The sequence below is a fragment of the Grampus griseus genome (assembly GCF_964374135.1).
Source record: "Grampus griseus genome assembly, chromosome: 8".
Classification (NCBI taxonomy): Eukaryota; Metazoa; Chordata; class Mammalia; order Artiodactyla; family Delphinidae; genus Grampus; species Grampus griseus.
This window is the reverse complement of record NC_139002.1, coordinates 9,185,595-9,210,079: the sequence shown is the minus strand read 5'-3', so window position 1 is coordinate 9,210,079 and position 24,485 is coordinate 9,185,595. Positions and strand designations below refer to the sequence as shown.

The 24,485-nt window shown below is 51.4% G+C and overlaps 1 protein-coding gene across 2 annotated transcripts in view; it reads left to right on the top strand.

The window, feature by feature from the left end:
• Positions 1–24,485, top strand: part of PKNOX2 (PBX/knotted 1 homeobox 2) — a 256,499-nt gene that overhangs the window by 183,283 nt on the left and 48,731 nt on the right. For both annotated transcript variants that reach the window (XM_082659917.1, XM_082659916.1), the window contains one exon: positions 12,222–12,361. In XM_082659917.1, coding sequence (XP_082516043.1) covers positions 12,222–12,361 — 140 coding nt within the window. The remainder of the gene's footprint in view (positions 1–12,221; positions 12,362–24,485) is intronic.

Here is a 24,485-nt window from a genome sequence, read left to right as displayed (position 1 = left end):
CTGGAGGGGATCCCCCACTTCCTGTTCATTCCTTCAGGTCTAATCTCATTACTTTTGGACTCAGTATGACTTGCTTTCTCAAGGCCTGGACTGCTGAGCACGTCTCTTTTTTTTTTTTTTTCGATACGCGGGCCTCTCACTGTTGTGGCCTCTCCCGTTGTGGAGCACAGGCTCCGGACGTGCAGGCTCAGCGGCCATGGCTCACGGGCCCAGCTGCTCCACGGCATGTGGGATCTTCCCGGGCCGGGGCATGAACCCGTGTCCCCTGCATCAGCAGGCGGACTCCCAACCACTGCGCCACCAGGGAAGCCCCTGAGCACATCTCTTTATCACCTCCTCAGAAACCCAGTTTCTGCCACAGGTAGAAATGGACAGTCTCTGCTACAAAGTCCCCAAAATGAAAAAGGAAGGGAGAAGCAGGGCCCTTCCTCTGAGACCCATGCAGTCGTTTTAATAATGTTCCCGTTGTGCTAAGGGCTAGCAATACCGAGCATAATCTATTCAAATGCACAGGAGAATCTCACTTTGGAAAATTAGGAATCTGCATTAAAAAATTCCCAAGCCCCGGACCTTCTTTATAATAAATTAGAATTTTTTTTCAAGGCAAGTTCTTAACTTGGCAATTTCATTTTTGAAGTTTGGGGAATAAAGTTATTAAAAATGAGGGAGGCTTTTTCTTCTTCCCATTTTAGTCCAGAAGCATTAATGGTTATGGCCCCATGCTATTTGGGCACAAGGCAAGTGGTATGACAGCTAAGCAGCTTCTGGCCCCTCAGTTCTGTTCCAGTCCGTCCTGGGGACACTCCATGATTACTTGTAAGGATGTCGCTCTGTGTTTATTGTACACTAAAGGCAGATCGTAAGTTTAGAAAATACAAAAGCAACAACCCACTGGAACCCTTCCTGTGGCCTGCTTCCTCCTTCTGGTGGCTCCCTGTTAAATACTGTCGGAGTCACAGCGCCCTCTGCTGTCCACCTCCTGTACCTCAATTCCGGCATGATGCACCTGAGTCCTTGATCCAGACCCTCACTTTATGCCCCAAGAGGTAGAGCAAGTCATGGGGACTGTGGGAATTCTACGATGATAGTTTAATGAAAACATTGTCTCCAGGGAGACCTGGATATGAGCTAGGCATGTGGTCCCTCCATTCAGTGCCTACATCACTCTTCCGTTCCTTTGCATCTCTGCCTCAGCCTGGCCAGCTGTCACCTGGATTTTCCCAATCCCTCCTCTCACCACCCCAGCACCTCCCCTGATCCTGATGGGATCCTCTGCTATTGTCCCCCTCTCCCGGCAAGTACCACTCCAGTCTCCCTCTCAGAATTTTCGTGGTAACACCACCACCCTCTCACGTCATCCATGCACTCTCTCCACCTCTGAAATGTCATTCAGGTTCTCCCATTTCCTGTAACACTCCATGGGCAACACCACCCACCAAGCAGAGTTCTCCCTCTGTAGCTCCACCAGCAGTTTTAGGAAACTGTTAGGTTTACTGGAGGAGGCAGCAGCTTCCCTACCCTCACCTTAAACACCCCCGTCCATACAACACGCACAAACTCCTGCTATCAGCAACGTCCCCACGCTCTTCCGCAAACACAGACACGTACCTGCTGTTCCACAAATACCTTTGCCCTGGGCTTATAGGCAAGACAAACATTTTATCTGGTCTATATGTGTATGTATTCAGTGCTCCTCTGTCTGCGTGTCCCCAGCATGTGGGCCGCGTGAGCATTTGACTAGAAAGCAGAAATCCTAGTGGGATCCAGCCTGAGCCACTAGGCACAGCCCCGTATGAATGTGGGCACTCAGTTCACAGTTTGGATTAGGAACCGACTGCTACGCAAGTAGCTGGGTGCTTATGTAGCATGACGTCACGATGGGTGATATTAAAAGGGTTCTGGTAATTCAGCAAGGATGCAGCCTCGTTATTGACCAGAGGGAGGCAAGAAAGGCAAAACTCTCAGTCCAGGACCAGTATGGGAAGCTCATTTCAGAAGGAAGTCAAGCACTTGCTTGGGACCCTCTGTCCCCCTGCATCCTTCTGCAACCCTCAGAGCCAGGAGAACGGCGTTCAGGAGCGCAGGACGCTGTGCTTGGAGATACCCATCTTGTACCAGGAAGGCTAAGGCTGGGCCAGCCGTGTCGGGGGAGGTCAGACCCGTCTCTCTTGCCCGCTGAGTACCTTCTTTCCCTCCCTGTCCCGGCATCATTCCCCCTCTGCACGGAGCCAGGGGAGCAGACATCTGGGGAAGCTGGATGGGCTTTGATCAGTTATTAGGATCCCCATGCTGGTTTCATTAACCGGAGGGGGAGGGGGAGGGAGGGGGCTGGGGCCCCTGGCTGTGAATCCCGCCCCCCTTTCCAGGCCATGCAGCTGGGCCGGGCAGAAGCGGGTTCAGATGTTTTCACACTTTACATTCCTCTCATCCCTTTAAGGGCTGGAGCCCCCTGCCTCGAAGGGCCTCCTGTTCAGCTGCTGGTGAGACACATTGGCTCTGCAGCAATAGAGTTAATTCCACAGCTTTGAGAGTCCCCCTAAGCCTTTTCTGTGGCTGTGATTGACGGCTCCCTCTGCCCCTGGGGCCAACACCCCAGGGACGCTATGGGTGACCTGGCTTCCCTCACTTTGACTCATCAAAACGGACTCTTCTCTTTCTTTTTTATCTTCTGCTGGGCCTTTCTTCTCTCTGTGCACAGTGACCTCTCTCTCTGGCCTTCTTGGGCCACCCATGTCTTTAAACTGGACGTGTCCCTCAACTCCAGCTCACACCAGACCTGGATTCTTCAGCGTGGCAAAGGCAAAAATAGCCTTTGGGTCTGACTGTGGGGCCTTATGCCTCATTTAGGAGACAGTGGGCTAGGAACAGGACTTTGCTGGAAGAAACACTCTCTCTCATGGCCTTGTTTAGGGTTTTTATTTGATGAACTTCCTACCTGAATTCTTATATTTACCCAAAAAACACAGACATTTTGTCTATCCTCTTGCTTCCAAGCAGAATGAGTGCTTTAAACAGCTACAAAAATAGTTAATGGCCCGAGTAGACAAAGCTTAAAATAAATCAGGAACAGGTGATCCATCAGCAGCGGGCCTGAGGAGCTGGAACCTGCTTTGCCCCCCTTTCCGGTTGATCTGCTAGGAGCTCCGGTGCCTGCGTAGCCCGGCGGGAGGGGGATGGGTGAGCGCGGCCCTCGTTGCGTGTTGTCTTTGGAGTCTGTGGTTTGGAGGAGGAAGCGTGGGCTGAGTCAACTCAGTGCGGTAGAAATTCAGGAACCCACTGCACTGCTGATGAATTATACAAATGTGGACAAATAATTACAGCACTATTTCTTTCACTCACTCAGCCGTTTCATAAACATCAGGTGCTTTCTGTGGGTCTTGCAGACCCTGTGCCACGTGCCGGGGACACAGAATTAATAGTTCCCGCCCTAGTGGAGCTTATTTGGGGCCATTCTGCATCGGTAAAGTGGGAATAACTTCTGCCCTCCCTGCCTCACCGGGTTGTTGCGAGTGTGGGTGTGAAAAGTCCAATGGTGTTTTCCAGCTTTCTTTCACCCATGACCCTGACATTGATTTTTTCACTCTATCTTCTGTACGTCTCCAGTAGCGAAGATTGGATTGAACTTTAATTACTCTCCTTTGTATTGGGAACACAATAGGCATATCAAGTATGTGTTTCTAGCTGTAAACACACTCCCTTACACACATACACAAACATACTGGAACTCACTGGTGTGGGACTATTATACAAGCGAGGGGTCCTCCAGAGATGGATGGGAAAGACCGTGCCCAGGAAAGTGCACGAAGCTGGGAGGTGAAAGTCCACAGCCTTCGTCCCTTTAGCCACGAGTCAGCAACCTGCAGAAGTGCAGGCACGGCGGCAAACACTTTCAAGCCTCATTTTGTAAACCACTGCCTACAAACCCTTTTAAGTTAATTGATTGCTTAAGACCCCCATTTTATACCACGAAGTAACTTTCCTGTGGTTTGTTCTATCTGGTCGGTCCTGGGATGAGAATGTAGGTGACCCAGGCCTGCTGTTCCAGGAGGCTCTTTCAGCGAAATCGGGCTGCCCTTCTCTGCCTCCGGCCCTTCCTGTCCCTGGGCTGACTGGGTTGGGGGGTATTTGGAGGAGCCATGGTTGACTCCTCTGGATCCCTGAGCCTTTTAACACATCACTCTCTCATTTCCTCAACCAGTCGGTCATTCAGTCATTTAACAAACATGCTGGGACCCCATGGGAGCCAGGCATGATGATGGGAGCTGGGAATCCAGTCCACTCAGGGAGACAGACAAATGGGGGCCCAAAGTGTTATGGGGTTTAAGGTTTGACGCACAGGCAGATAAGGCGGGGGTCCAGGCTACCTGGGCAGGAGGTGTGGAGGACTGGGAAAGGCTTCCTGGGAGAGCTGATGCTGCCTCCAGCTGAGTCTTGAAAGAGGGGTAGGATTGCATGTGATGGGGGGTTGGGGGGGGCAGGGTGGGGAGGCGTGGACAGGTCCTGCTGAGGCAGCCCCAGATGCAAAGGCATAAAGATGTAAAGCATCGGGTGGGTTCAGGCACCCACACGCAGGAGGGTCTGCTGGGGTGCGGGCAAGGGGTGGGGTGCTGTACCGGAGACAAGGCTGAGTCCGTTAGCAGGTCCCGGCCTGGGGCGCCCTGTGGGCTGTGCCCTCCCCCAAAAACCATCTGTTGTGCCCCCCACCTGTTCAGGCCAAACCCGGTATTTACTAAATGGCTTCAAGCCCTGACCTCATCCCAGGTCCTTGGACTCTCTCCTGGTTGCGAGGAAACCAGATCTGGCTCTACTGGCTTGCCCTGGCCCTTCAGGGAGCGTCAGCCCCCCTGGCAGGCCCAGCCCAGCTCAGCCCAGCCCAGCCCTGCCCTGTTGGAGCCTCAGCGGCCCCTAGTGGGCTGGGCCTGTGCAGCCCCCCATGTTCTCAGAACACAAGGCTTCCCTGGCCTGGTGGGCCAGCTCTGGGGATGGGCAACCCGCACCCTGCCAGGTCAGAAGAGGGGTGTTCCCTTAGGAGGGGTGTCTGTGCTGAGTCATGCCGGCAAGGTGCAGACCTAGGTTGCCCAGGGTTTGCAGAAAGGACCTGTGGGAGGTGCATGGATGTACGCGTCGTAAAGAGCAGGGCTGCTGCAGGGGGACAGGTGTACGCAGGGGGACATGGGAGGTGTAGGTGCCAGGGTGTCTAGGGCCGGGTGTGGACAGGCAGTGGGGTTTGGATTCAGAGGACAAGGCTAGCAAAAAGAAGCATTAAAAATGCTTAGACACCGAGATTCACTGAGCCTCCGGGGTGCGCAATAATGTACCCTCACATATGGTCACTGTAGGCCTGGCGAGAGGTACTATTAGCTCCATGTTTACCTGAGAGGGAAACTGAGGCTCAGAGGAACTGAGCCATTAGTCCAAGGTGACATCGCTAGCGATGGGTAACGTCTCCTTCCACGATACCACGGCCCCTCTCCCTATGCCGGGGCCCACGCCTCACCCACTTCTCTGGGTGCTTATGGGAGAGAGGGTTCCTTCAGCAGGGTCAGGACTCCCAGGGCAGCACAGGTAGCGGAAGCAAAAGTGGCCAACTGGAGTGTGGGCCGCAGGCTGCTGGCTGCAGGGATTATGTTAACGGTAACCACCGCGCTGAGAACCTATGAAGGCCCGCTGCTTTGCATACATTATCTCATTTAAGGCTGACTACCCTGCACCTTAGCTATGACTACTCCCGATGTGTAGATGAGGACCCTGGATCAGAAAGATTGACCAGCTCTGGGCTGGATGCCCACCACTCCCAATAAATATGTGGTCAGGGACTGTGACGTCTCTGTTGTGGCCTGAGGCATTCGGGGTCAAGAGGGTCCATGTGCAGCTGAAAAGGTATCAATGGATGGGAAGGCCCACCCACTCCACACCAGTCATCCCTGCATCCCGTAGGTGCTGTGGACACTCTGTCTCAGACTCTGGGGCTGCAGCTGGGGCTACAACAGATGTGGTCCCTGCCCTCCAGGATGCCCCAATCTAGTGGAGGGAGAGGCAAGTGGGCAGACGTGGCTGAACGGTGTCCTCGGGACCTGGAAGCCCAGAGCAGAGGGCCCTGACCCGTAGCTGATGCTCAGCCACATCCACTGAGGGAGGCAGCCAACCTCACGACAGTGGTGAGAGGTCGGGAGCGTCAGTGCCATCTCAAGAGATGAGTAAACTGAAACCCGGAGAGGCAAGGGTACATGTCCAAGGTCGGCTAAGCGAGTGGCAAAGGCGGGAATCCGTTTTATCTGATGCCAATGTCTCGTGCACACTCCCTCCCTGGGGTGCTAGAAAGACCCTGGCAGTATCCCCCATCTGAGCCACCTGCTCCCACCTCCCAGGAGCAGAAGGGAGGAGCTCTCCGTGGCAGCTGGCGGAAGGCGGCCGCTGCAGGTCTGTGCGCCCTGAAGCTTGAAGCCCTGCGCGGTCAGGGAGGCGAACACAGTTGCACTGAGCCACCGTCAATTAGCAAACCACCCTGCGCTTCCTACTTGGGTTCCACCGGAAGCACCGTTTCTGGCACGACCAGTGTTTGGGGAGTTGATCTGTGAGGTCTTTTGGGGGCTGGAGAGATGGGGGCCGGCGACAGGATGGGTGGGCTCGAGGGAGACCCAGAGCCTGATGCTGGGGAGTGACACTCCATCTGACGCTAGTGCCCTTCCCCTTCTGCCCCTTTCCACCCAGGGGAAAAGTCTTCCTATTCTCCTCTTCAAAGAAAAGTAATTAAATACGATCACTCCCGCAGTGTGATTTAGTCAGAAAGCCCTTGGTTCCTGTCTCAGCCTCGGCAGAAACTGTCTGTGGTCTCCAGCAATTTCTCTGCTGCAGTGGCTTCTGTTTTCTCATATGTAAAATGGGAGTGCCACCAACCCATTGCACGAGATCCCTGTTGGACGTGAGCCCCCAGGGAGAGACTTCATTAGCTTGTTGGAACACAACGTGCCACTCTCCCCTACAACTGGGAAAGGGCGAGCCTTAGCAGGAAGGAAAGTATCAGTGGGGCGTTTCAGTGTCAGTGAGGGCGACTAGGTAGGCAGGTGAGCACCTTGTAAACCACACCACACAGCATCCGCTGCTCATTTTCATGGCCAGACTAGACTGTCGGAGAGGCTGGATCTCTCAGCCCCTGCAGGGCATCAGGAACTTTCATCTCAAGGTGTCACAAACTGAGAATCTGGACAGGGCCCTTTTGCTCCCAGCTTAATGCAGGGCTGGTTCCAGCTGGATGATAGAGAAGAGTCCAGTGGCTAGAGCATCTATGGGAGGCAGGAGGACGGCAAGGACCCTGTGTAGGTTCTGGACCCAGTACCGCAGCTCCCAGCGGGCAGGCCCTCCTGGGGAATGCTGCCATCCTTCCCCACCCGCTAGTCGTTATCCTATTCTCTTAATCAAGCCTCACAGCCTGCCTGGGTAGGATGTCCAGTGCCGTCCTTGGAGGAAGGCTCCGGGTCTGAGACCAGCTGTGGGCACACCAAGTGGCCTCATAGAGTGTAGTTTCTTCATATGCCAGATCGAGGAGAATAGGAGAAAGTTACCTGGAGAGAAACTCTGACACTAGTGGTGTGCTGATAAATGTTTAACAACCAGCTCTCTGGTTGGGGGTTAGAAAGAGAATTGATTTGCAGCCTTTGCCAGTTTCTGTGGTGTAATTACTCCCACCATGGTCAGCTTCAGGCTACCGATATGATATCAACCGGCTTGCAAAATTCCTGACAATTTACCAGTTGGCTTTCATAGGCCAGAGCAAGGGATCTCCGCCCTCCATCTGTCCAGCCTCTCCCCCCGCTTCTGTTCTTTAGGCCTAGAACCTTCCCCCAAAACCTCACCACCCGACACCCTCATCCCCCTGCTCCTGGGCCCTGGGACAGCTGCGGGCCTCTCCCTCTGAGCTCCAGTTCTTGAGAAATGGGTGTCTCTGGCTAGAAGAAGAAATCTATTTGAAGATAAACATTCTCCCAACCTGGAGGAAATGCAGAGTTTGCTGAACTGGCCCCCAGGAGCTAAATAAATTTGAACCATCGTCCTCCTCAGGCCAGCTCTGCTCTCTTCTCCCCCGTCCCGGCTCTCTGAGCCCCAGTAACAGCCTCTCAGCTGGGGCCGGCGCTTGGGATGCTGACAAGTGACCGCTTTTTTTTTTTTTACATCTTTATTGGAGTATAATTGCTTTACAATGGTGTGTTAGTTTCTGCTTTATAACAAAGTGAATCAGTTATACATATGTTCCCATGTCTCTTCCCTCTTGTGTCTCCCTCCCTCCCACCCTCCCTATCCCACCCCTCCAGGCAGTCACAAAGCACCCAGCTGATCTCCCTGTGCTATGCGGCTACTTCCCACTAGCTATCTATTTTACATTTGGTAGTGTATATATGTCCATGCCACTCTCTCGCTTTGTCACAGCTTACCCTTCCACCTCCCCATATCCTCAAGTCCATTCTCTAGTAGGTCTGTGTCTTTATTCCCATCTTACCCCTAGGTTCTTCATGACCTTTTTTTTTTTCTTAGATTCCATATATATGTGTTAGCATACGGTATTTGTCTTTCTCTTTCTGACTTACTTCCCTCTGTATGACAGACTTTACACTTTCCTCTGGGCCCCAGCTGGGCTTTTGGCCACACCTTCCCCCAAAGTCCTGTCTAGAAAGGGGAGGTGAGAGGAAAAGGAGCCCCTCCCCTCAGTCCTCCCACTCCTAGAGGCTCATCTGCATAGAAACCCCTTGTGAATTCCTTCAAGGACACGAGGAAATTCACCCTTAGTGGACTGAGCAGAGCAGAGCACACCAGCCTACCCTGTATTTTACGCTTAAACGAGCCGTGCACGTAGCCGTGCATTGCTTTATGAAAGATGCACGTGCTGGAGTTGAAGAACTACAATCACCCCTCCATATGGGGAAAACTTTATAGAGTTTCCAAAGCACTTTTACACACCGTACGTCATCTAATCTGAGCCCCACGCCAACCCTGGGGGTGGGCAGTGGTCATGAAAGCACCCTCACGGCGTCCGAGCCTGTCACTGTTAGAAGGGACTTCAGATGTCACCTACGCCAGCCCACCCAGCTAGAGAGCGTCCATCGCCTCCGCGGGAGTCTCTGCTTGGCCCCTGCACCAGTGAAAACTCACCACTTCCGGGAGGCAGCCCAGCCCAGCCTTGGAGAGCTCAGAGGCTTGGAAACTTACTATTGGGGTTGAGCCCAAATGTGTCTTTGCATTTTACAGCCGTAATGCATCGGTTGTAGTTTGACGCTTCAGGGCATACAGAACAGAACTGACACAATCTAATCCCTCATTCAGATATTCAAAGGGGGCTCTCACGTCCCTCCATCTCCCTCCCATCCCCCAAATCTTCCTTAACATTGCAGATTCCTGCAAATATTCCTCAGAATCCCTTGAGCAGCCTGGTCTACTCTCCTCTGAGTGTACTTCCCTGCCCCTGTCTCAGCTTAGTAGGTGGGGCTGGAAGCTTTGTGTGAGCTGTGCCTCTGCTGATGGGTCCTCACAGAGGATCAGTTTGGGGTTTTTGTTTGTTTGTTTGTTTGTTTGACAGACGCAGTACACTGTGGACATACTGAGCCTTCCGTCAACTGAAAGGTGCTGCTAAACGATGTCTCTCCTGTTCTGCACTTATATTATCGATGTTTTTTTTTTTTGGCTGAAGTGTTGGAAGTGTTAAATTCCAACTTATTAGATGAGAATTAATCTTATTAGACTTAGCACGTTGCCAAAATCTGTAAAGATCGTTCGGATCCCGGTTTCACGTCACCCATAAGTTTGTTGAGCGTTTCTTCAGACATCCTCTAAATCACTGATAAAAATATTGAAGGAGAGAGTTGAGGAGAAAGCATGTGGCATCTCCTAGAAGCCCTCCTCCCTCTGACATCTCTCCTCTAATTGTCATCCTGTGGGTGTAGCTTCCTAATCCACACAATTGTCCACCAGACCACGTCGCTCCATGTTTTCCACGAGGATATCATGGGAGGTACCTTGCTGAGGTCATTTACACCATGTGAATGAAAATGTCTACCATTTTCCTGATCTGCCAGCTCGGTGATCATGTTAAACCCAGAACTGAGCTCCATTATAGCAGGCATTCATCCTAGTCACCCCAGTGCCTAGTACCTGGTGGCGACTTGAGAAGTATTGGGAAAGCTAATCAGTTGCATTGGTGAATGAAAGAAACTAGCCCAGATCAATGTGAAGGTTAGAAGTATACTTAGTCTGTCTGATTCCACCTTATTTCTGTATTTTGAAAATTAGAACAGCATTTGTTTCTACTTTCTTCCTTATAGCACCTCTTTAATACTCATGAATCCTAAAAGGACACCAGTTTGCTTACTGATGAAAAGGAGGAACTTAGGAAAGTTGAGGGATTTGCTCAAAGTCAAAAAGCTATTAACAGGAGACAGTAAGAGTCAAGCATGGTACCCTGCTGGCCTCAAGGTACCATGATGCTCTGTCTAGCACTGAGTTTGGGAAAGTTCCCCCAGCTCAGCTAACAGTGACAAGGATATTTCTTCCTAACAAAAAATGATGGGGATACAGTATATTTCTTTTATAGTCTCAATTTTATTTACCACCCATCACTCATTAATTCATTCACTTAACAAATATTTGTTGAGCATTGACTAGTGCCAGGCTATTCTAGACCCTCGGAACACAAGTGTTAACCAGCCCTCTTTAAGCTTACATTTGAGTTGGAGGTGGGAGAGAAAATAACTTAGCAAGTAGATATATAGTATCTGGTCATGATAAGGGCTATGAAATATATAGTCATTAATAAGGGCTGTGAAATAAGGCAGAGTAAGGGGATAGCAGGGGCAGAGGGACTCTAGTTTACTGTGAAGATGTGGCACGTGAACAGAGATCTAATGAAGAAAATGAGACAGCAAGTGTTTTGTGCTTGTATTCGTGGAAGTACAGTACTCTTTCTTCCAGAAAGCAGGGACCTAGATCATATGATAAACTTTCCAGCTGTGAAGTATACGATTCTTTCAAGGTGTGTTCACTTGTTTATTCCCTCATTCATTTTCTATGCAAACACTAAGCATCCAGTCTGTGTCAGTTGGGTGCCGGGGATGAAGGTGTGAACAAGGTATTAGCTCGGGAGGCAGACAAGGGCGTCAAGTCCAAGAACACAGTGGGTGAGAGCTGTCAGGCTCTGTGGGCCGGTTGGAGGAAAGCAATAGTTGAGGCATGTCACCACACGTGACATTTCAGGGATCCATTTAAGGAAAATAAAATATAAAAGCATTAAGTTCTGTTATGATGGTTACCCAAAATTTAAAAGCCATTTAACCATTTCTTTAAATGAAATCTTATACGGAAAGTCCAATATAGAATATATTTTTAAAAGGTGCTCTGATTGGCACAAACTTGGGAACCCAGGGGCACCTTCAAAAACATGTAACATAGGAGGAGAACCACTACGCTAAGTATTTGTTATGGCTAAGAACAGAAATCTGTTCATCGTCCACTACAACCTGCTTATCTTCAAGTGCCCAGGTAAACCAAATTTGCAGAACACTCAACTGTCAGTCAAAACCATTAAAAGTTACCTCTGGCTTGTGTTAAATGGGATAAACCTCTGCCCAGTTGAGAACTGACTCAGCTATTTTTTTCCTGCTCTCCAAAGTCATCAAATCAAACCTAACACTGCCCAGTACAGCCCAAGTGACTCATAAGCACGATTTAAAGGGTTCATCATTCTGTCTTTTTCTGCTTCTGGCCAGAGGCCACCACCTTAATTTGCATTAAGAACCATCACTTTTATTTTATTTTTTTACATCTTTATTGGAGTATAATTGCTTTACAATGTTGTGTTAGTTTCTGCTGTACAACAAAGTGAACCAGCTGAATGTACACACATATCCCCATATCCCCTCCCTCTTGAGCCTCCCTCCCACCCTCCCCATCTAGGCCCCTAGCCCCTCTACGTCGCTTTTAAAGTGAGCTCACTTCCACACCACCTGATTTTGGATGGTCCTAAATCGTTCCCCAGAATCTTCTCGTTTGAGGAAACACCAGCTTTCTTCCCACTGCAGCATATGTACAAATGGACGCTCGTTATACCCTCACATTTCTCTCGTACGCATTCTTTTATCCACACACACACCCCACAGGACGAGGTGGACCTCACAGTTCCAGCCGGGGAACCAGTGGTCCTGGCCCTACTAACCCACGCCTCCTCTCTGTCTCTGCAGATGACGGCGACCGCTCAGGCCCCCTCTAAGGCCCAGGCTGTCCACATCGCCGCACCCTCGGCTGCTGCCAGCACACCTGTGCCCAGTGCCCCCATCGACCCCCAGGCCCAGCTGGAGGCTGACAAGCGAGCTGTGTACAGGTAGGAGACACTTCAGCCGGGCCATGCGCAGGAGCCCCCAAGTGGCCTCAGGCCCAGCTCAGCCATGAGAGATGTGAGTGCAGGCCAGCAGGTGGGCTCATGGAAGCCAGTAGCCAGGGCCAGGTCCCTTCTCTCTGAAGTCACTCCAGAGAGCCCTCAGCTGGCCATGCAGGAATTGTCCAGGGAGGGAGATGAGGCCTGGGCTGTGTCTTCCAGGAGGGCCTCTTCCTCAGCCCAGCTGGGGAGATGAGCCCTGACGAGCATCAGAGCCCTCCACTCAGTAAACGGGCAGCTGCCTCGGGACTGTCCTGGCCCACGTGCCCCGTCGTTGCCTTCATTCCAGCACTCGCCATCCAGGACTCGGTTGTGAGCAAAGCTTTAGTACGCCTGGAAACCACCGGGAGCGCTCGTCAGAACACATGTATCTGGACTCCGTGCTCAGAAATGCTGAATCAGTAGGTCAAGATGTAGGAGGAGGGTGTGAATGTCTAACAAGCATTCCAGGCGACTCTAATGCGGCTGGGGCTTGGCCCACACTGTGATTCATGGTAGCCTTTGGTGTTTAGCAATAGAGGTTGTACACGACTGTGTAGGCTCTGGCACCCTCCCCAAGATGGGCGGTTTGCTGAGAGCAGGTGGCTTGCCTCGTTTTACTCTGCCTCAGCCCCTTGTACCCAGGGCTGGGCCCTGAATGTAGCAGAGGGTGGGAAGGGCTCAGGGAAATTCCGGTCTGTGCTGTGTACGTTGTTGAGGTGAAGATGCGGTCCTCTGAGGGCAGACCTGAGTGAGGTCCCAGCAGGGATTTCAGTCATCCTTTGTCCATGGGGAGCCCACATCACTAAGAAAAGATGCCCAAGTCAGCACTCAGTGTTGAGGCTGGACCCTTGCTCACATTCGCTCGTGTGAGCACATACATTCGCATGCATCAGCAGTGGGGCCGACCCCTGGCTAAGCGTGCGCTGCAGCGGGCGCTAACTCCAGTCACACGTGGACTGGCCCACCCAGCCCCGCCCATGACAGTGGCTTTATGGCAATGGTGGTAATTATTGCCGTTATGATCATTATCACTGGCATTATTTTTAGTTACTCAGATGAGCTGAATGCCTCTAATGCCAACAGTTGGGAGTCCAAAGCGGTGGGCCCTGATCCCTAGATCCTGACACAAGGCCTGGATAACACAGCTCCCGGGCCCCAGCCTGCCCGGCGCACAGGCCAGGCCCAGCTCCTGTGGATAGAGACCTCTGCCTTGGGCCCCAAAGAATGCCAGGATCTGGTCACAGGACCTGTCAGAGACCCTGAGGAGGACCCCAGTTCCCCTGCCCCCAGCATGGGACCTACACTCCTGTCCTCCCTTCACACTTGCCTTGAACCCTTGCTATTACCACGTGGAGGCGTTGTGCTGGGCACCAGGGGAAAGAGGTAAATCATAAAGGTTATGCATGGGCTGTTCCCTGCCTCTCCAGGGATGGAGACATAATGCAAACAAGAAACCAACATAGAGTGGTCAGAGCTTTGACAGAGCAACCTTCACGGGGGAAGCAGTAGAGTCTGATCTTCAAGGCTGAGTAAGAGAGCTCAGCAGGAGGAGAAATGGGGGGTCAGGAACTTCCGGCAGAGGAGAGCCTGGTGTGTTCCCAGGACGGCCAGTGGCCAGAGCAGCTGGGCGTGGGAAGATGAGGCTGCACAGGGCCTGTAGCCTCACCTTGTGCCTGGTGGCGGAACAGAAGCAGGGAGCGAGAGTGGCCTGGCCTCTGAAAACTGCCCCGTGGTCTGATGACTTTGGGTACAGTCATCACACCCCCTTTAAATCCCTGCTGCTCCAAGTGTGGTCCATGGGCCAGAAGCATCGCGTCACCTGGGAGCTCATTGGAGACGCAGAATCTCAGGCCCCACTCGACCTGAGGATTCCTGATCTGCACTTTGACAAGATCCCAGGTGATTCATATTCGCACTGGAGACGGATCCCTGACACCTTCTCGGACCCCCAGGGGCAGGGACCTGTAGTGAGCACAGATCTTAGTCTAGAAAGACCCCAAATTAGTGGCCTAACATAAAGTTTCTGGAAACCTAGGCTTGAGCCCTACCTCCTCCTTGTACTCGTCTCTCTGAGCGTTGGTTTCAGGACAGAACCTAATCAGTGGTTCGGCAAGAATGACGAGACAGCCCATGTCAGCACCTGACTCCATGTCTGGCACAAAGCAGACGGTTCCCTTGTTCCTGCCAATGGGCTCCACATGCTCCATAGCCCTTCCCAAGACCCCAGGCTCAGACCCCACCCAGGCCCAGCCAGGAGGTGGGCCGCGTCCCCAGGGGAGCTGTCCACCATGATGTCACCTGAAGTACAAAGGCCCAGATCTTCCCTCAACCAACATGCCTCACCTCCACATCTGAGATCCACCCTCTCCCACGGGGCTGTCACCTCACAGCCCATGGCATTTGAGCAAATTATCTCTGCAGCTGTCTGACCATGAAGAAGAAATCCCAGGCTGGGTACCACCAACAGTCCAGCCAAACAAGGCTGCCCGGCATCTCAGGACGACGGAGCAGAGGGACATCAGCACCCTTGCCCAGTTCTTTCTTCTGCAGCCCTGCTTGCCCCAGGGCCCCCAGGGTGTCTCCCATGACCACCCCTCTCCCATTAGTGCCAGCCGCCCTCTCCACCGCCCTTGCGGGCTGAGGGGAGACACTCCACCTCCCATAGGGTCGGGTAATTCTAATTAGATCTGCCCGCCTGGGGCGGCCTGGCTGTTCAAAGCACCTCAGGGAGTCGGCATTTCATGTCCATAAATGTAAGCATCCCCTCTCCATGGAGATTAGTGCCCGCGCTGACTTTTGGGTGTCCCCGCCGAGGCCCCTCCCTGAACTACTTCGAAGAACGAAGGTGGGGGAGGCCCCTCCCTGGCCAGGCCCGCAGGGCGACATCGGGCAGTGCGACAAGAGGGAGGGAGCCTCCTGGTGCCCTGAGGTTTTATTTGTGTAGGAGGATGTGTTGATGAAATGTATTGGTTCTTTCTGATGTGGAAACTCTGCGTGTGGGGTGGGGGGAGGGGGGAAGGGAGGCAGAGTCTGTCTTTAATTGGATCATACCAGAGCATCATCTGGGCTAATCAGCAAGGCAGCCGGGAGCTCCCGCTCAGATTAATGATTGCAGTCTAATCCGAGCAGACCCCATGATTGGATGCACATCGCGGGTAATTGTGTTTGTGGCCCAGGAGCAATGCTGAGGGGGTCTGCCGAGGGGAGGCCCCATGGAGCGGGGACCGCAGGCTTGGACCCAGCTCAGATCTCTCCTAACGCAGGTGCACCTCACCCCTGGGGTTTTCCCCCCAAGAAGTTAAAATTTAGCTTGGACCACACCTCCCCACCTCTCCACCGGTGGGCTGCAGGCTGGACAGTGTTAGGTGGCGGGGAGCTTGGAGGTTAGGTTGTCAGCAGCACAGAGACGGGGCCAAGAGGGTGAGGTTGATCCAGCTTTCACTGTCCCTCCTCCCCTCCAGTCTCTGCCATTCCCCTTTGAAGTGAGTAGGTTCCCATGGAAACCGTGATGTCCTGGGGAGCAGAACAGTGGCAGGAGCTGGGCCTGGCCAGGTGCAGTGGGGGAGGAGGGGGCTCTGCTGAGACGGCTCTGCGCATGCTGGGTTCCGCCCCTGAGGCTGAAATACTGTCTGGGGACCCAGGAAATGGCCCTCCGGGCACTGCAGAAGTTACCTGTTAGTGACAGGAAGTGCTGGCCTGGAGGCAGGAACAGCGAGAGAAGGGTGGGGACAGCTGTGCTTTGCTTCTCCAGGAAAAATGCCAGAGAATTGAGCTGCGAATCAGGTGCGGAGGGCGAGGTGACTGCAGGACCCTGTGTCTCTCCTTTGTGGCGTTAACTCACAACTGAACCGATTGTGTTAATATTAGTTCTGTTTCCACCACTAGATCGTTACCTCCATGAAGTCAGGGTCTATGCGTTTTCATTGATCCCCAGCGCCTTACACAATACCTTAGACCCAGCAGCTTGGACGAGCATGTACTAAAGCAGGGCCTGTTGAGCGGATTCCTTAAGTAGGCGAGGCAGGACCCGTCCATATTCCATGGTTCCAGGCTGGTGTGCTGGCTAACGGGCTCCGGGGGGAGCGGGGAGGGGAGAGCCCTCACGTAGCACCTGTCGATTTCTGTGGTGTAACTGCATCCACCATGGCCCGTTTCAAGCTACCAGTGCGCTGCTGAACAGAGGTGGGAAGAGATGCACACAGTCGGCTCTCTCCAGCCTCAAGCACAAACGCCTGCAGGTAGCCGAGTTACAGGTGCCCAGTTTGACCAGCACCTTTACAGCCGACTTTGTGGAATGCTTTAACTCATAGCATTAGCCACGATCCTACACGCGTTGGCCCTCACTGACCTGTCTGGCCCACTCCCCGCTTCTAAATTTGAAATGTTCCCACGTAACGAATTAATGCTTAGAGGCTGGCCCAGAATAAGCGCTATGTAAGTGTTTGCAATTGTGATTTCTCACCCGAACCCCAAGGCAGTGAAGTTTCTCCTTCCTAGATTCTACCCAGTGCCCTCCAACTCTTAACATCTGCTTGAGCAAAGCAGATGCCTCCACGTTCTCCAGGTAGATTCCAAGGCTTTCCTGTTTCATCCGTTAATGAGTTCCTTCCCAGCAGCTCCAGAAACCCCACATCAAACCAGTCTTTAGTTTCTCAGCTGTCAGAGTCTCGGCCTTTCCGTGTAGTGTTTGTAGTTCTTCCTGTCAGTCTCATCTCTCTGTAAACCACACTCAGAGCTTTTGCCCATGTGGCACCCAGCCCTAGACAGTTCAAGCTGCAGTCCACTTCTAGTTCAACGAAAGCAGTACACATTGCTAAGCCCTTGTTTATAATACATTTGCCCCTGTTGCATTCAGACCGGATCCCTCTAGAATCCACACTTGTTTAGGGAAAGATCAGAACGGGGCAGTGGGCAATGTTCAGATCGCTCCCTTGAGACTATCTCTCTAAAGGTCACTGAAGTTCGGGCTCGATCCTAATGGTCCAATAGCTAGAGGGACAAAGGCCATAGAGCAGCTGTACTGAGCTGTGGGACAAGGTCTAAAAATAGATGTGGTGATAACCAGCTTGGTCGCCTTGGGAAAGTTAGTCCCTCTGAATCTGTTTTCTCAACTGTAAAAAAGGAAATAGTCATAGCTAGACTAAAATGAGATGATATATGATAATGTCTAACACAGAGATCAGTGTTTGCTGCCTGGGGTGGGATGGGATGGGGGTGTTTTAAACAAAGGGGCCAGCATGGTCCCCGTGGCCTTTTCAGCATGTGAGGCATCTGGGCATTCAGGGAGGTGAAATCCAGGCTGCAGAATAGGGCCTGTGGACCTCGATCGCCTGGGTTTCCATTCTGGCTCCGCCACTGGGCAGTAAACCTTTCTGGGCCTCTGTTTCCTCATCTGTAAAATAGGACTGAAAATAGTGCCATCTCTTCATTAGGTTGGTCATGAGGATGAAATGAGATAATACCATGAAGTGCTGGATAAAGAAGCTGGCACGTGGAGAGTACTCTGCAGCCGTTAGCTGCTATGAGATGTTTGGGGGAATGGAAACAGGGGTTGGTCGGGCTAGAAGGTAAATGCTGAGGGGCGATCCAGCAAGAGGCAAGACAGGAGAGGGCTCCCAGCTGAGTGGTCCTGCACCGCGGTTCAATTAAACATTTACTGAGCTCTGCTACGCGGAAGCATCGTGTCAAGTTCCAAGAGGGGTTCTGAATTAAAAAGAATCAGTCCAGGGAGTGGCAAGAAGATAGGATAGGAAGTAGCTGTAATATAAAATTGGCACATCTAATGGGCTCAAAAAACTCTATGTGGAATTGACTGCAAGGCCTCTGGCCCACAGAGCAGTGTAGGAGAGTAGCACTGCTTTTCCCAAGGGAGGTGAAGCCCAAGGGAAATGATAGCCAAGCGGCCTCTCCTGGGGCCGGGCTGGTGAATGGGGAGGCGGGAGCCCCCTGGGCTTGGGGCTGGGCAGAGGGGCTGGCTGCTGTGTGACTGTCCTCTTTAGCAGCTGCCTGGCCAGGACCCTGGGAACTGGTACTTCCTAACGAATTGTCTTTGAGGGAACTCTTCCACCTTGTGACCAAGGGGTGTTCTGTCTCCAGGGAGCTGACTCCGGGGCTTAACCCTGTGCCTTCCCTGGCATAGATAGAGCTTGGTCATTCCTGGGACGTGCTGGGTGAGGTGGCCTGAGAAGGGTGTGGGAGAAGTTTAGCCATTCCAAGCAGAAGAGTCAGGACCAGATGCTTCTGGACTAGGTGCTGGGAGCGGATGTTCCAGGCTGCATTCTGAGCTGGGTTTTATGGGCTGGGGCTCCAGCAGACACTCCTTGCGTTTGGAAGCAGTTGGATTCACTGACATCTGAGCAAACATAACTGTAGCTGTTGACTACAGTCAGGGGAGCGATCCTGCTGGAGCCGTAATCTGAAAGTCAACCCGTGCTCAATTCTTCCCCGGCACCAGGCAAAGCCTGTTCCCTGCCCTTCCTGCCGGCATCTCGAAGGCCCTCACCCCGGACCCAGCCTCTGCACATGCCGCTGGCAGGCCCAGAGGCTGCGGCTGCCTGGCTCAGAGAGCAGGTATGTTCAGAGGCAGCGGGTCCTGATCCTTCCACAGCTCACCACCTGGCCGAGGCAGAGCTGAGAAGTCCAGGTACCCCGCCAAGACAAGGCACACAGATAAGAGATCCAGGAGCCTGGAATCCCAATGACTTTTATCCTCACAAGGTTATGTTAGGATTAAAGGAGATAACCAATGCTAACAGCTGACAGTGCTTGGCACAGACAAGGCTTACGGTGAATGGTGGCCACAGTTGTGAGGAGTTACTGCGACAAGTACTAGATTGGATCGGTCCCCCTTACTAGAGGGAAGACACCAGCCATTGGGCCTCCTGCTGGTGCGAATGGTGGGGGGGGGGGGCATCAGGTGGGAGGGGCGGGGAGCCAGCAAGCTTGGCCTTTGAGGGCTCACATGGCCCATGGCTTCTCACCAGGGCTGGACTAAGCCAGTCTAGCCCTTCTAAGCCCCACTCTCTGATTTTCCCAAGCACTGGGCCATTTTGTGGTCAAGTGGAAAGAACATAGGACTAAGACTTCAGCCTAAGCTCTGATTCTACCACTGAGCAACTCATGTAGCCTCTTTAGATAAACTTTCCCACAGGGTAGGCAGAAGATGAGAAAATGAAAGATCTATAAAAACGTCAAAGCCTTCTCCAACACACAGAAGTATTATTATGAGAGCAAGTTCTTTTGGAAACCTGTTTGGTGAGGTAGAGACCGTCTTGTGCTGCACGGGTCCTGATGCTCAAAGGGTAAACGTGGCAGCTCAGTTCTGTGACCCCAGGACGCATAGGACTCAAGGCCAGTAGAGAAAAAAAGGGAGAGGAGGATGAAGTGATTCTAATAATGGTTCAAAAACAGCACCTGGGAAAGGGGGAAGAACACAAAATTTGGAGTTTGGATACCCAGATTGAAATCTCAACTCAGTCACTTATTAGCCTGATGTAATTCTTTAACCACATGGCCCCTCAGTTTGCTAATCAGTAAAATGGGAATAATAAAAATATTGGGTGTTTCAATGCAATAAGCACATGAAATGTAAGTTACGAAGTGCCACCAGATGTGTGTCACTGTCATTTTGCCATGACATAATGGATGGAGCTCCCCTTCCCACACCAGACCTTCCCCCAGTGCTTTCTTTTGGGGACTGGCTGGCTCTCTGGTGACTTGGATAGAAACTGCCTCTCACGAGCTGCCTAACTGCAGGAAAGATACTTCTGTTTTCTCTTCCTGAGTTACCTCCCCTTAAAATGAAGAGGCTGATCATGAAAAAGACAGGAGATAAGTGATAGTAAAGATGTGGAGAAGAGGGAACTCTTGTGCACTGCTGTTGGGATTGTATATTGGTGCGGCCACCACCAGTATGGAGGATCCTTAAAAAATTAAACATAGAACTATCCTATGATCCAGCAGTCCCACTTTGGGGATCCAAAGGAAATGAAAACACTAACTCGAAAAGACATCTGCACCCCCGTGTTCATAGCAGAATTATTTATAATAGCCAAGGCACAGAAACCACCTAAATGTCCACTGATGGATGAATGGATAAAGAAGTTGTGGCTTATATATACAGTGGGATATTATTCACATGGAGGGACCTTGAAAGCATTATGCTAAGTAAAATACATCATAGAGGAAGGCAAATTCTGTAGGATCTCACTTATATGTGGGATCTAAAAAAAAACTTAGAGCAAAAGAGATTGGATTTGTGGTTATCAGAGGTGAAGGGTAGAAGGAGGGGGTAACGGAGGAGGGTGGTCAAAAGGTACAAACTTCCAGTTATAAAAGCAGGAAGTACTAGGGATGTAATGTACAACATGACGACTATAGCTAGCACTGCTCTGTCATATATAGGTAAGTTAAGAGAGTAAACACTAAGAGTGCTCATCACAAGAGAAAAATTTTCTTTTCCTTTTTCTCTTTTATCTGAGAGGATGGATGTTAGCTGAACCTATTGTGGTAATCATTTCATAGTATATGATGCTACATGCCTTAAACTTATACAGTGATGCATGTCAATTATTTCTTAGTAAAACTGGGGAGAAAATGAAGGGGCTGGAGATGAGATCCTACCAGGTCTCAAATTTTAGGTTCTTTGTATTCTCGCCCTTGTAGACCAGCCTTAACAACCAGTTTGTTGAGATTTCACATTTATTACTTTTTTTTAATGTGCCAGGAGGGAAGGGTGTGAGTGTGCATGCGTGTGTGTGTGTGTGTGTGTGTGTGTGAAGGGATGGAGACAAAGCAGACTGTGGCCTCCCCTGAGCCCCACACTCACCAGGGATGGACCTGTCCACCCACCTGGGGGAGGAGAGCTGGTTGGAGCCCAGGAACCCAGCAGATGCAATTCCAATTTAGCAACAAGAAGAAGTCCTCTCCAAGGCAACCCAGGCGAACATACCGCCCACTGGGCAGGACTAAAAATACACCCGCATGGTTTCAACGTCACACCTGAAGTAAAAATACATCCAACCAGGAGCTGCTGGCTTGGTCTCCCCCACCCCACTCTGCTCTCTCCATCTGGTGCCTTTGAGGGGAGGAGAGGAGGGCTGGCCGAGCGCTTCCTTCACACTTACTCGTCTGCCCCTGAGACCCTGCCAGCCCTCACCCCACACACCCAGCAGAGCCCAGAGGAGAACTGGGGCCCTTTGTAGTAACTGTGGCTGAAGCTGCCAGATGGCTGTAGCTGACCTGGGTACCACAGGGGAGTGGATTCCGGGCCCGAAAGAACTTTAGGCTTGTGTCTCAGAATCTCCGCTTGCTGTCAGTGCTCGCTTCGTTCATTCATTTGTCCCCATTCATTGATCCTCCAAATATTTATTGATCCTCTGCTCTGTGCCAGGCACTGTGCTGGAAATTCAGAGGTAAGACGAGTTCGTGGACCAGAGAAGCTCCCCATGTAGTGAGGAAGACAGATCTGTGCACAGACAACTGTAGTCAATAGAATTTAATCATTGTCCTGTGGGAAATAAAAATAAATTCTTACTGGCAGTGTTTTTTGGTTTCAAAAATGGGGTTCCGAGGTCCAGTAAGTCATCCTTTGCCCCTCCTCCTCCTCTTTCTGTGCCTCTATTTGAGTTGGCATGTGGGCTTGTTTCCCTGCCAAATGAGTCAGTAGAGATGGGATTATACATTTATTGGAGTGGATAGCATCCATGTTGACCTGAATAAGAAAAGGTGCCCCTGTGCCATTCCAGGGAAATGGAACAAGCGTTAATTGACAGCTTACTGAGTGCCAGACACTCTACTTGTTCCTTCATGTAATTCTTAACAATAACCTCTGTGGTAGGTGGCGTTATCCCTATTTTATAAAAGAGGAAACTGAGGCTCAGAGAAATTCAGTAACTTGCCCCAGAGTCACACAATTAATTATCTGTCTCCAAAGTCTATCCTTGAGGGGGTGATGGAGGTGCCAGGAGCCCGGGGCCACCTGCTGTCTGTTCAACTACCATGTTCTCCACTGAGTCTATCCAGGAGAAACACTGACAAGAAAGCTGAGGCCATACTGTGAAGCACCGTGGTGTGCTCTGATGATGCTGACTCTGTTTTATCAGCATCAAGGAGAGATTGCACTGTAGTTCTCAGAATGACTACTTGGAATGGGCCTTCTGGCCATGAAAAGATGCCCAGGAAAGGGGCAGGAGTCGTCCTGAAAGGTGCCTCCAGGGTATTGTCTCTGATTCTGTGATCTCAGTGACCTGACCTGGGGCACTAGAAATAAAGGGTTACAATGCCAGCCCCCGGGTAGGGTTTCCAGGGTGGTGGGCCTTTGACAACTTGAGACCTCCGCTGTGTGTGTCCGTGGAGACCAGGTTGGGTCACTGCTTGCCCCCCTTTACCCCCACCTCACTGGCCAGTGGCTGATGTCCTCTGCACAGGTCTGACCCTGACCAGGCTCTGGTCCCACTGCCTCATCACCAAAAACCTCCATCCAGAAATGTTCCTTTCCTACTATGCATTCCCTCCTCTGGACCGTCCACTCTCATCCCAGCTAGGAAGGGTCAAAGGCTCTGACATCCCACCCCGTCGCCATCAGAGGAAGCAGCCTAGCCTCAGGGGGTGGTGAGCGCTGACACTGGGCTGTGAAGGGAGGTACAGGACAGGCCTGGGGGCTCCAAGGTCAGTCACAGGGAGAGGCAGTGGACAGCCAGGCAGGCTGCCACACACTTGGCTGGACCCATAATTGAGGTCTGCAGTTCTGGCCAAGGTCACAAAGGGAGGGATGGCTGAGAGGCTCAGAAGTGACAGAGTGGCGTGACTGTGAATCACAAGGTTTACCACCCAGAAAGGGAGCTCAACACTAACGTCCCCCCATGTGTGTGACTGTCATCGCCACCCCCCAGCCCCAGCTGTGGGGCTCTGTTTCTCTCTTCATATCTGTTCCGTGTTTCTTGTGTTCTTCGCGTTATAGCCTCTCTGAAGCGCTATTTAAAAAAAAATTTTTTTTTAATTGAAGTATAGTTGATTTACAATGTTGTGTTAGTTTCAGGTGTACAGCAAAGTGATTAAGTTTTATTTATATATATATATGTTTATATATATATATAAGTTTTATATATTCTTTTTCAGATTCTTTTCCTTATAGGTTATTACAAAATATTGAGTATAGTTCCCCATGCTGTACTGTAGGTCCTTGTTTGTTATCTGTTGAAGCTCTGTATTTTGGCATCCTTTCTTTTTCCTATCTCTGCTTCTCTGTTTATGGCCCTATGAGCAGAAAGAAATGTTAAAAAAAACCGTTTTTCTTAAGCCAGGTTGTCCAAGGAGGAACGAAGGGAAGCAGAACAAAGTCCACTTGTCTTCTTTTGAGTCCTTTTAGCAAAAGGAAATGAGTTTCAGCCTTATAGGGGAACTTGCAGTTAGATACGAGTATAAAAATTACCAAGGAAGTTATGGTCTCCATCCCAAGAGGTCTTCGAAAATGTTAGGGAAACCTATTGGGCCATCTGCGGTGAGAACATCTGTCTTGAAAGAGGGAGGAGTAAAATGGAAGGCGCGGAAGCTCTCCTGCCTGAGGATGCTCTCAGAAGCCTCACTAGAAATATGTGTGTGGGTGGGGGTATGAGGAGGGCCCGGATCGCTTTGCCCTCAAGAAACTCTGGGGCTTCAGCGAGGGGTCTCAGCCTCGCTGCTGCTGGAGAGAGGGAGACATTCAACTCTGCAAAGGGCTTCAGCCAAAATCCTGCCCTGTTTAGGCCCAGGCCCTTTGGGACACTCCCAGAGGCAGCCCTACGCACCCTGGCCCCAGACTGGGCATTTTAGGCCCGCGAATTCGGGTGATGCAGAAAACAACGAAGGCAGAAATGTCAGAAGTAATTAAACCAAGCGATAGCTTAAACCCCTGTAGAAATCAACACCTCCGGTTTAATCACCTTCTTAAGCTAGCACAAGACTGCAATTCTGTGGAGAGGGGTTCTTTATTTCTCTGGATTGTTAACAAGAACTGTATATCTTGAGTTTGCTTTTGGTTCAGATGCGCCTGGGGAGAGGTGATGAGGGTGGGCCTGGGGGTGGAGACTCCGAAAAGAAAACAAGATAT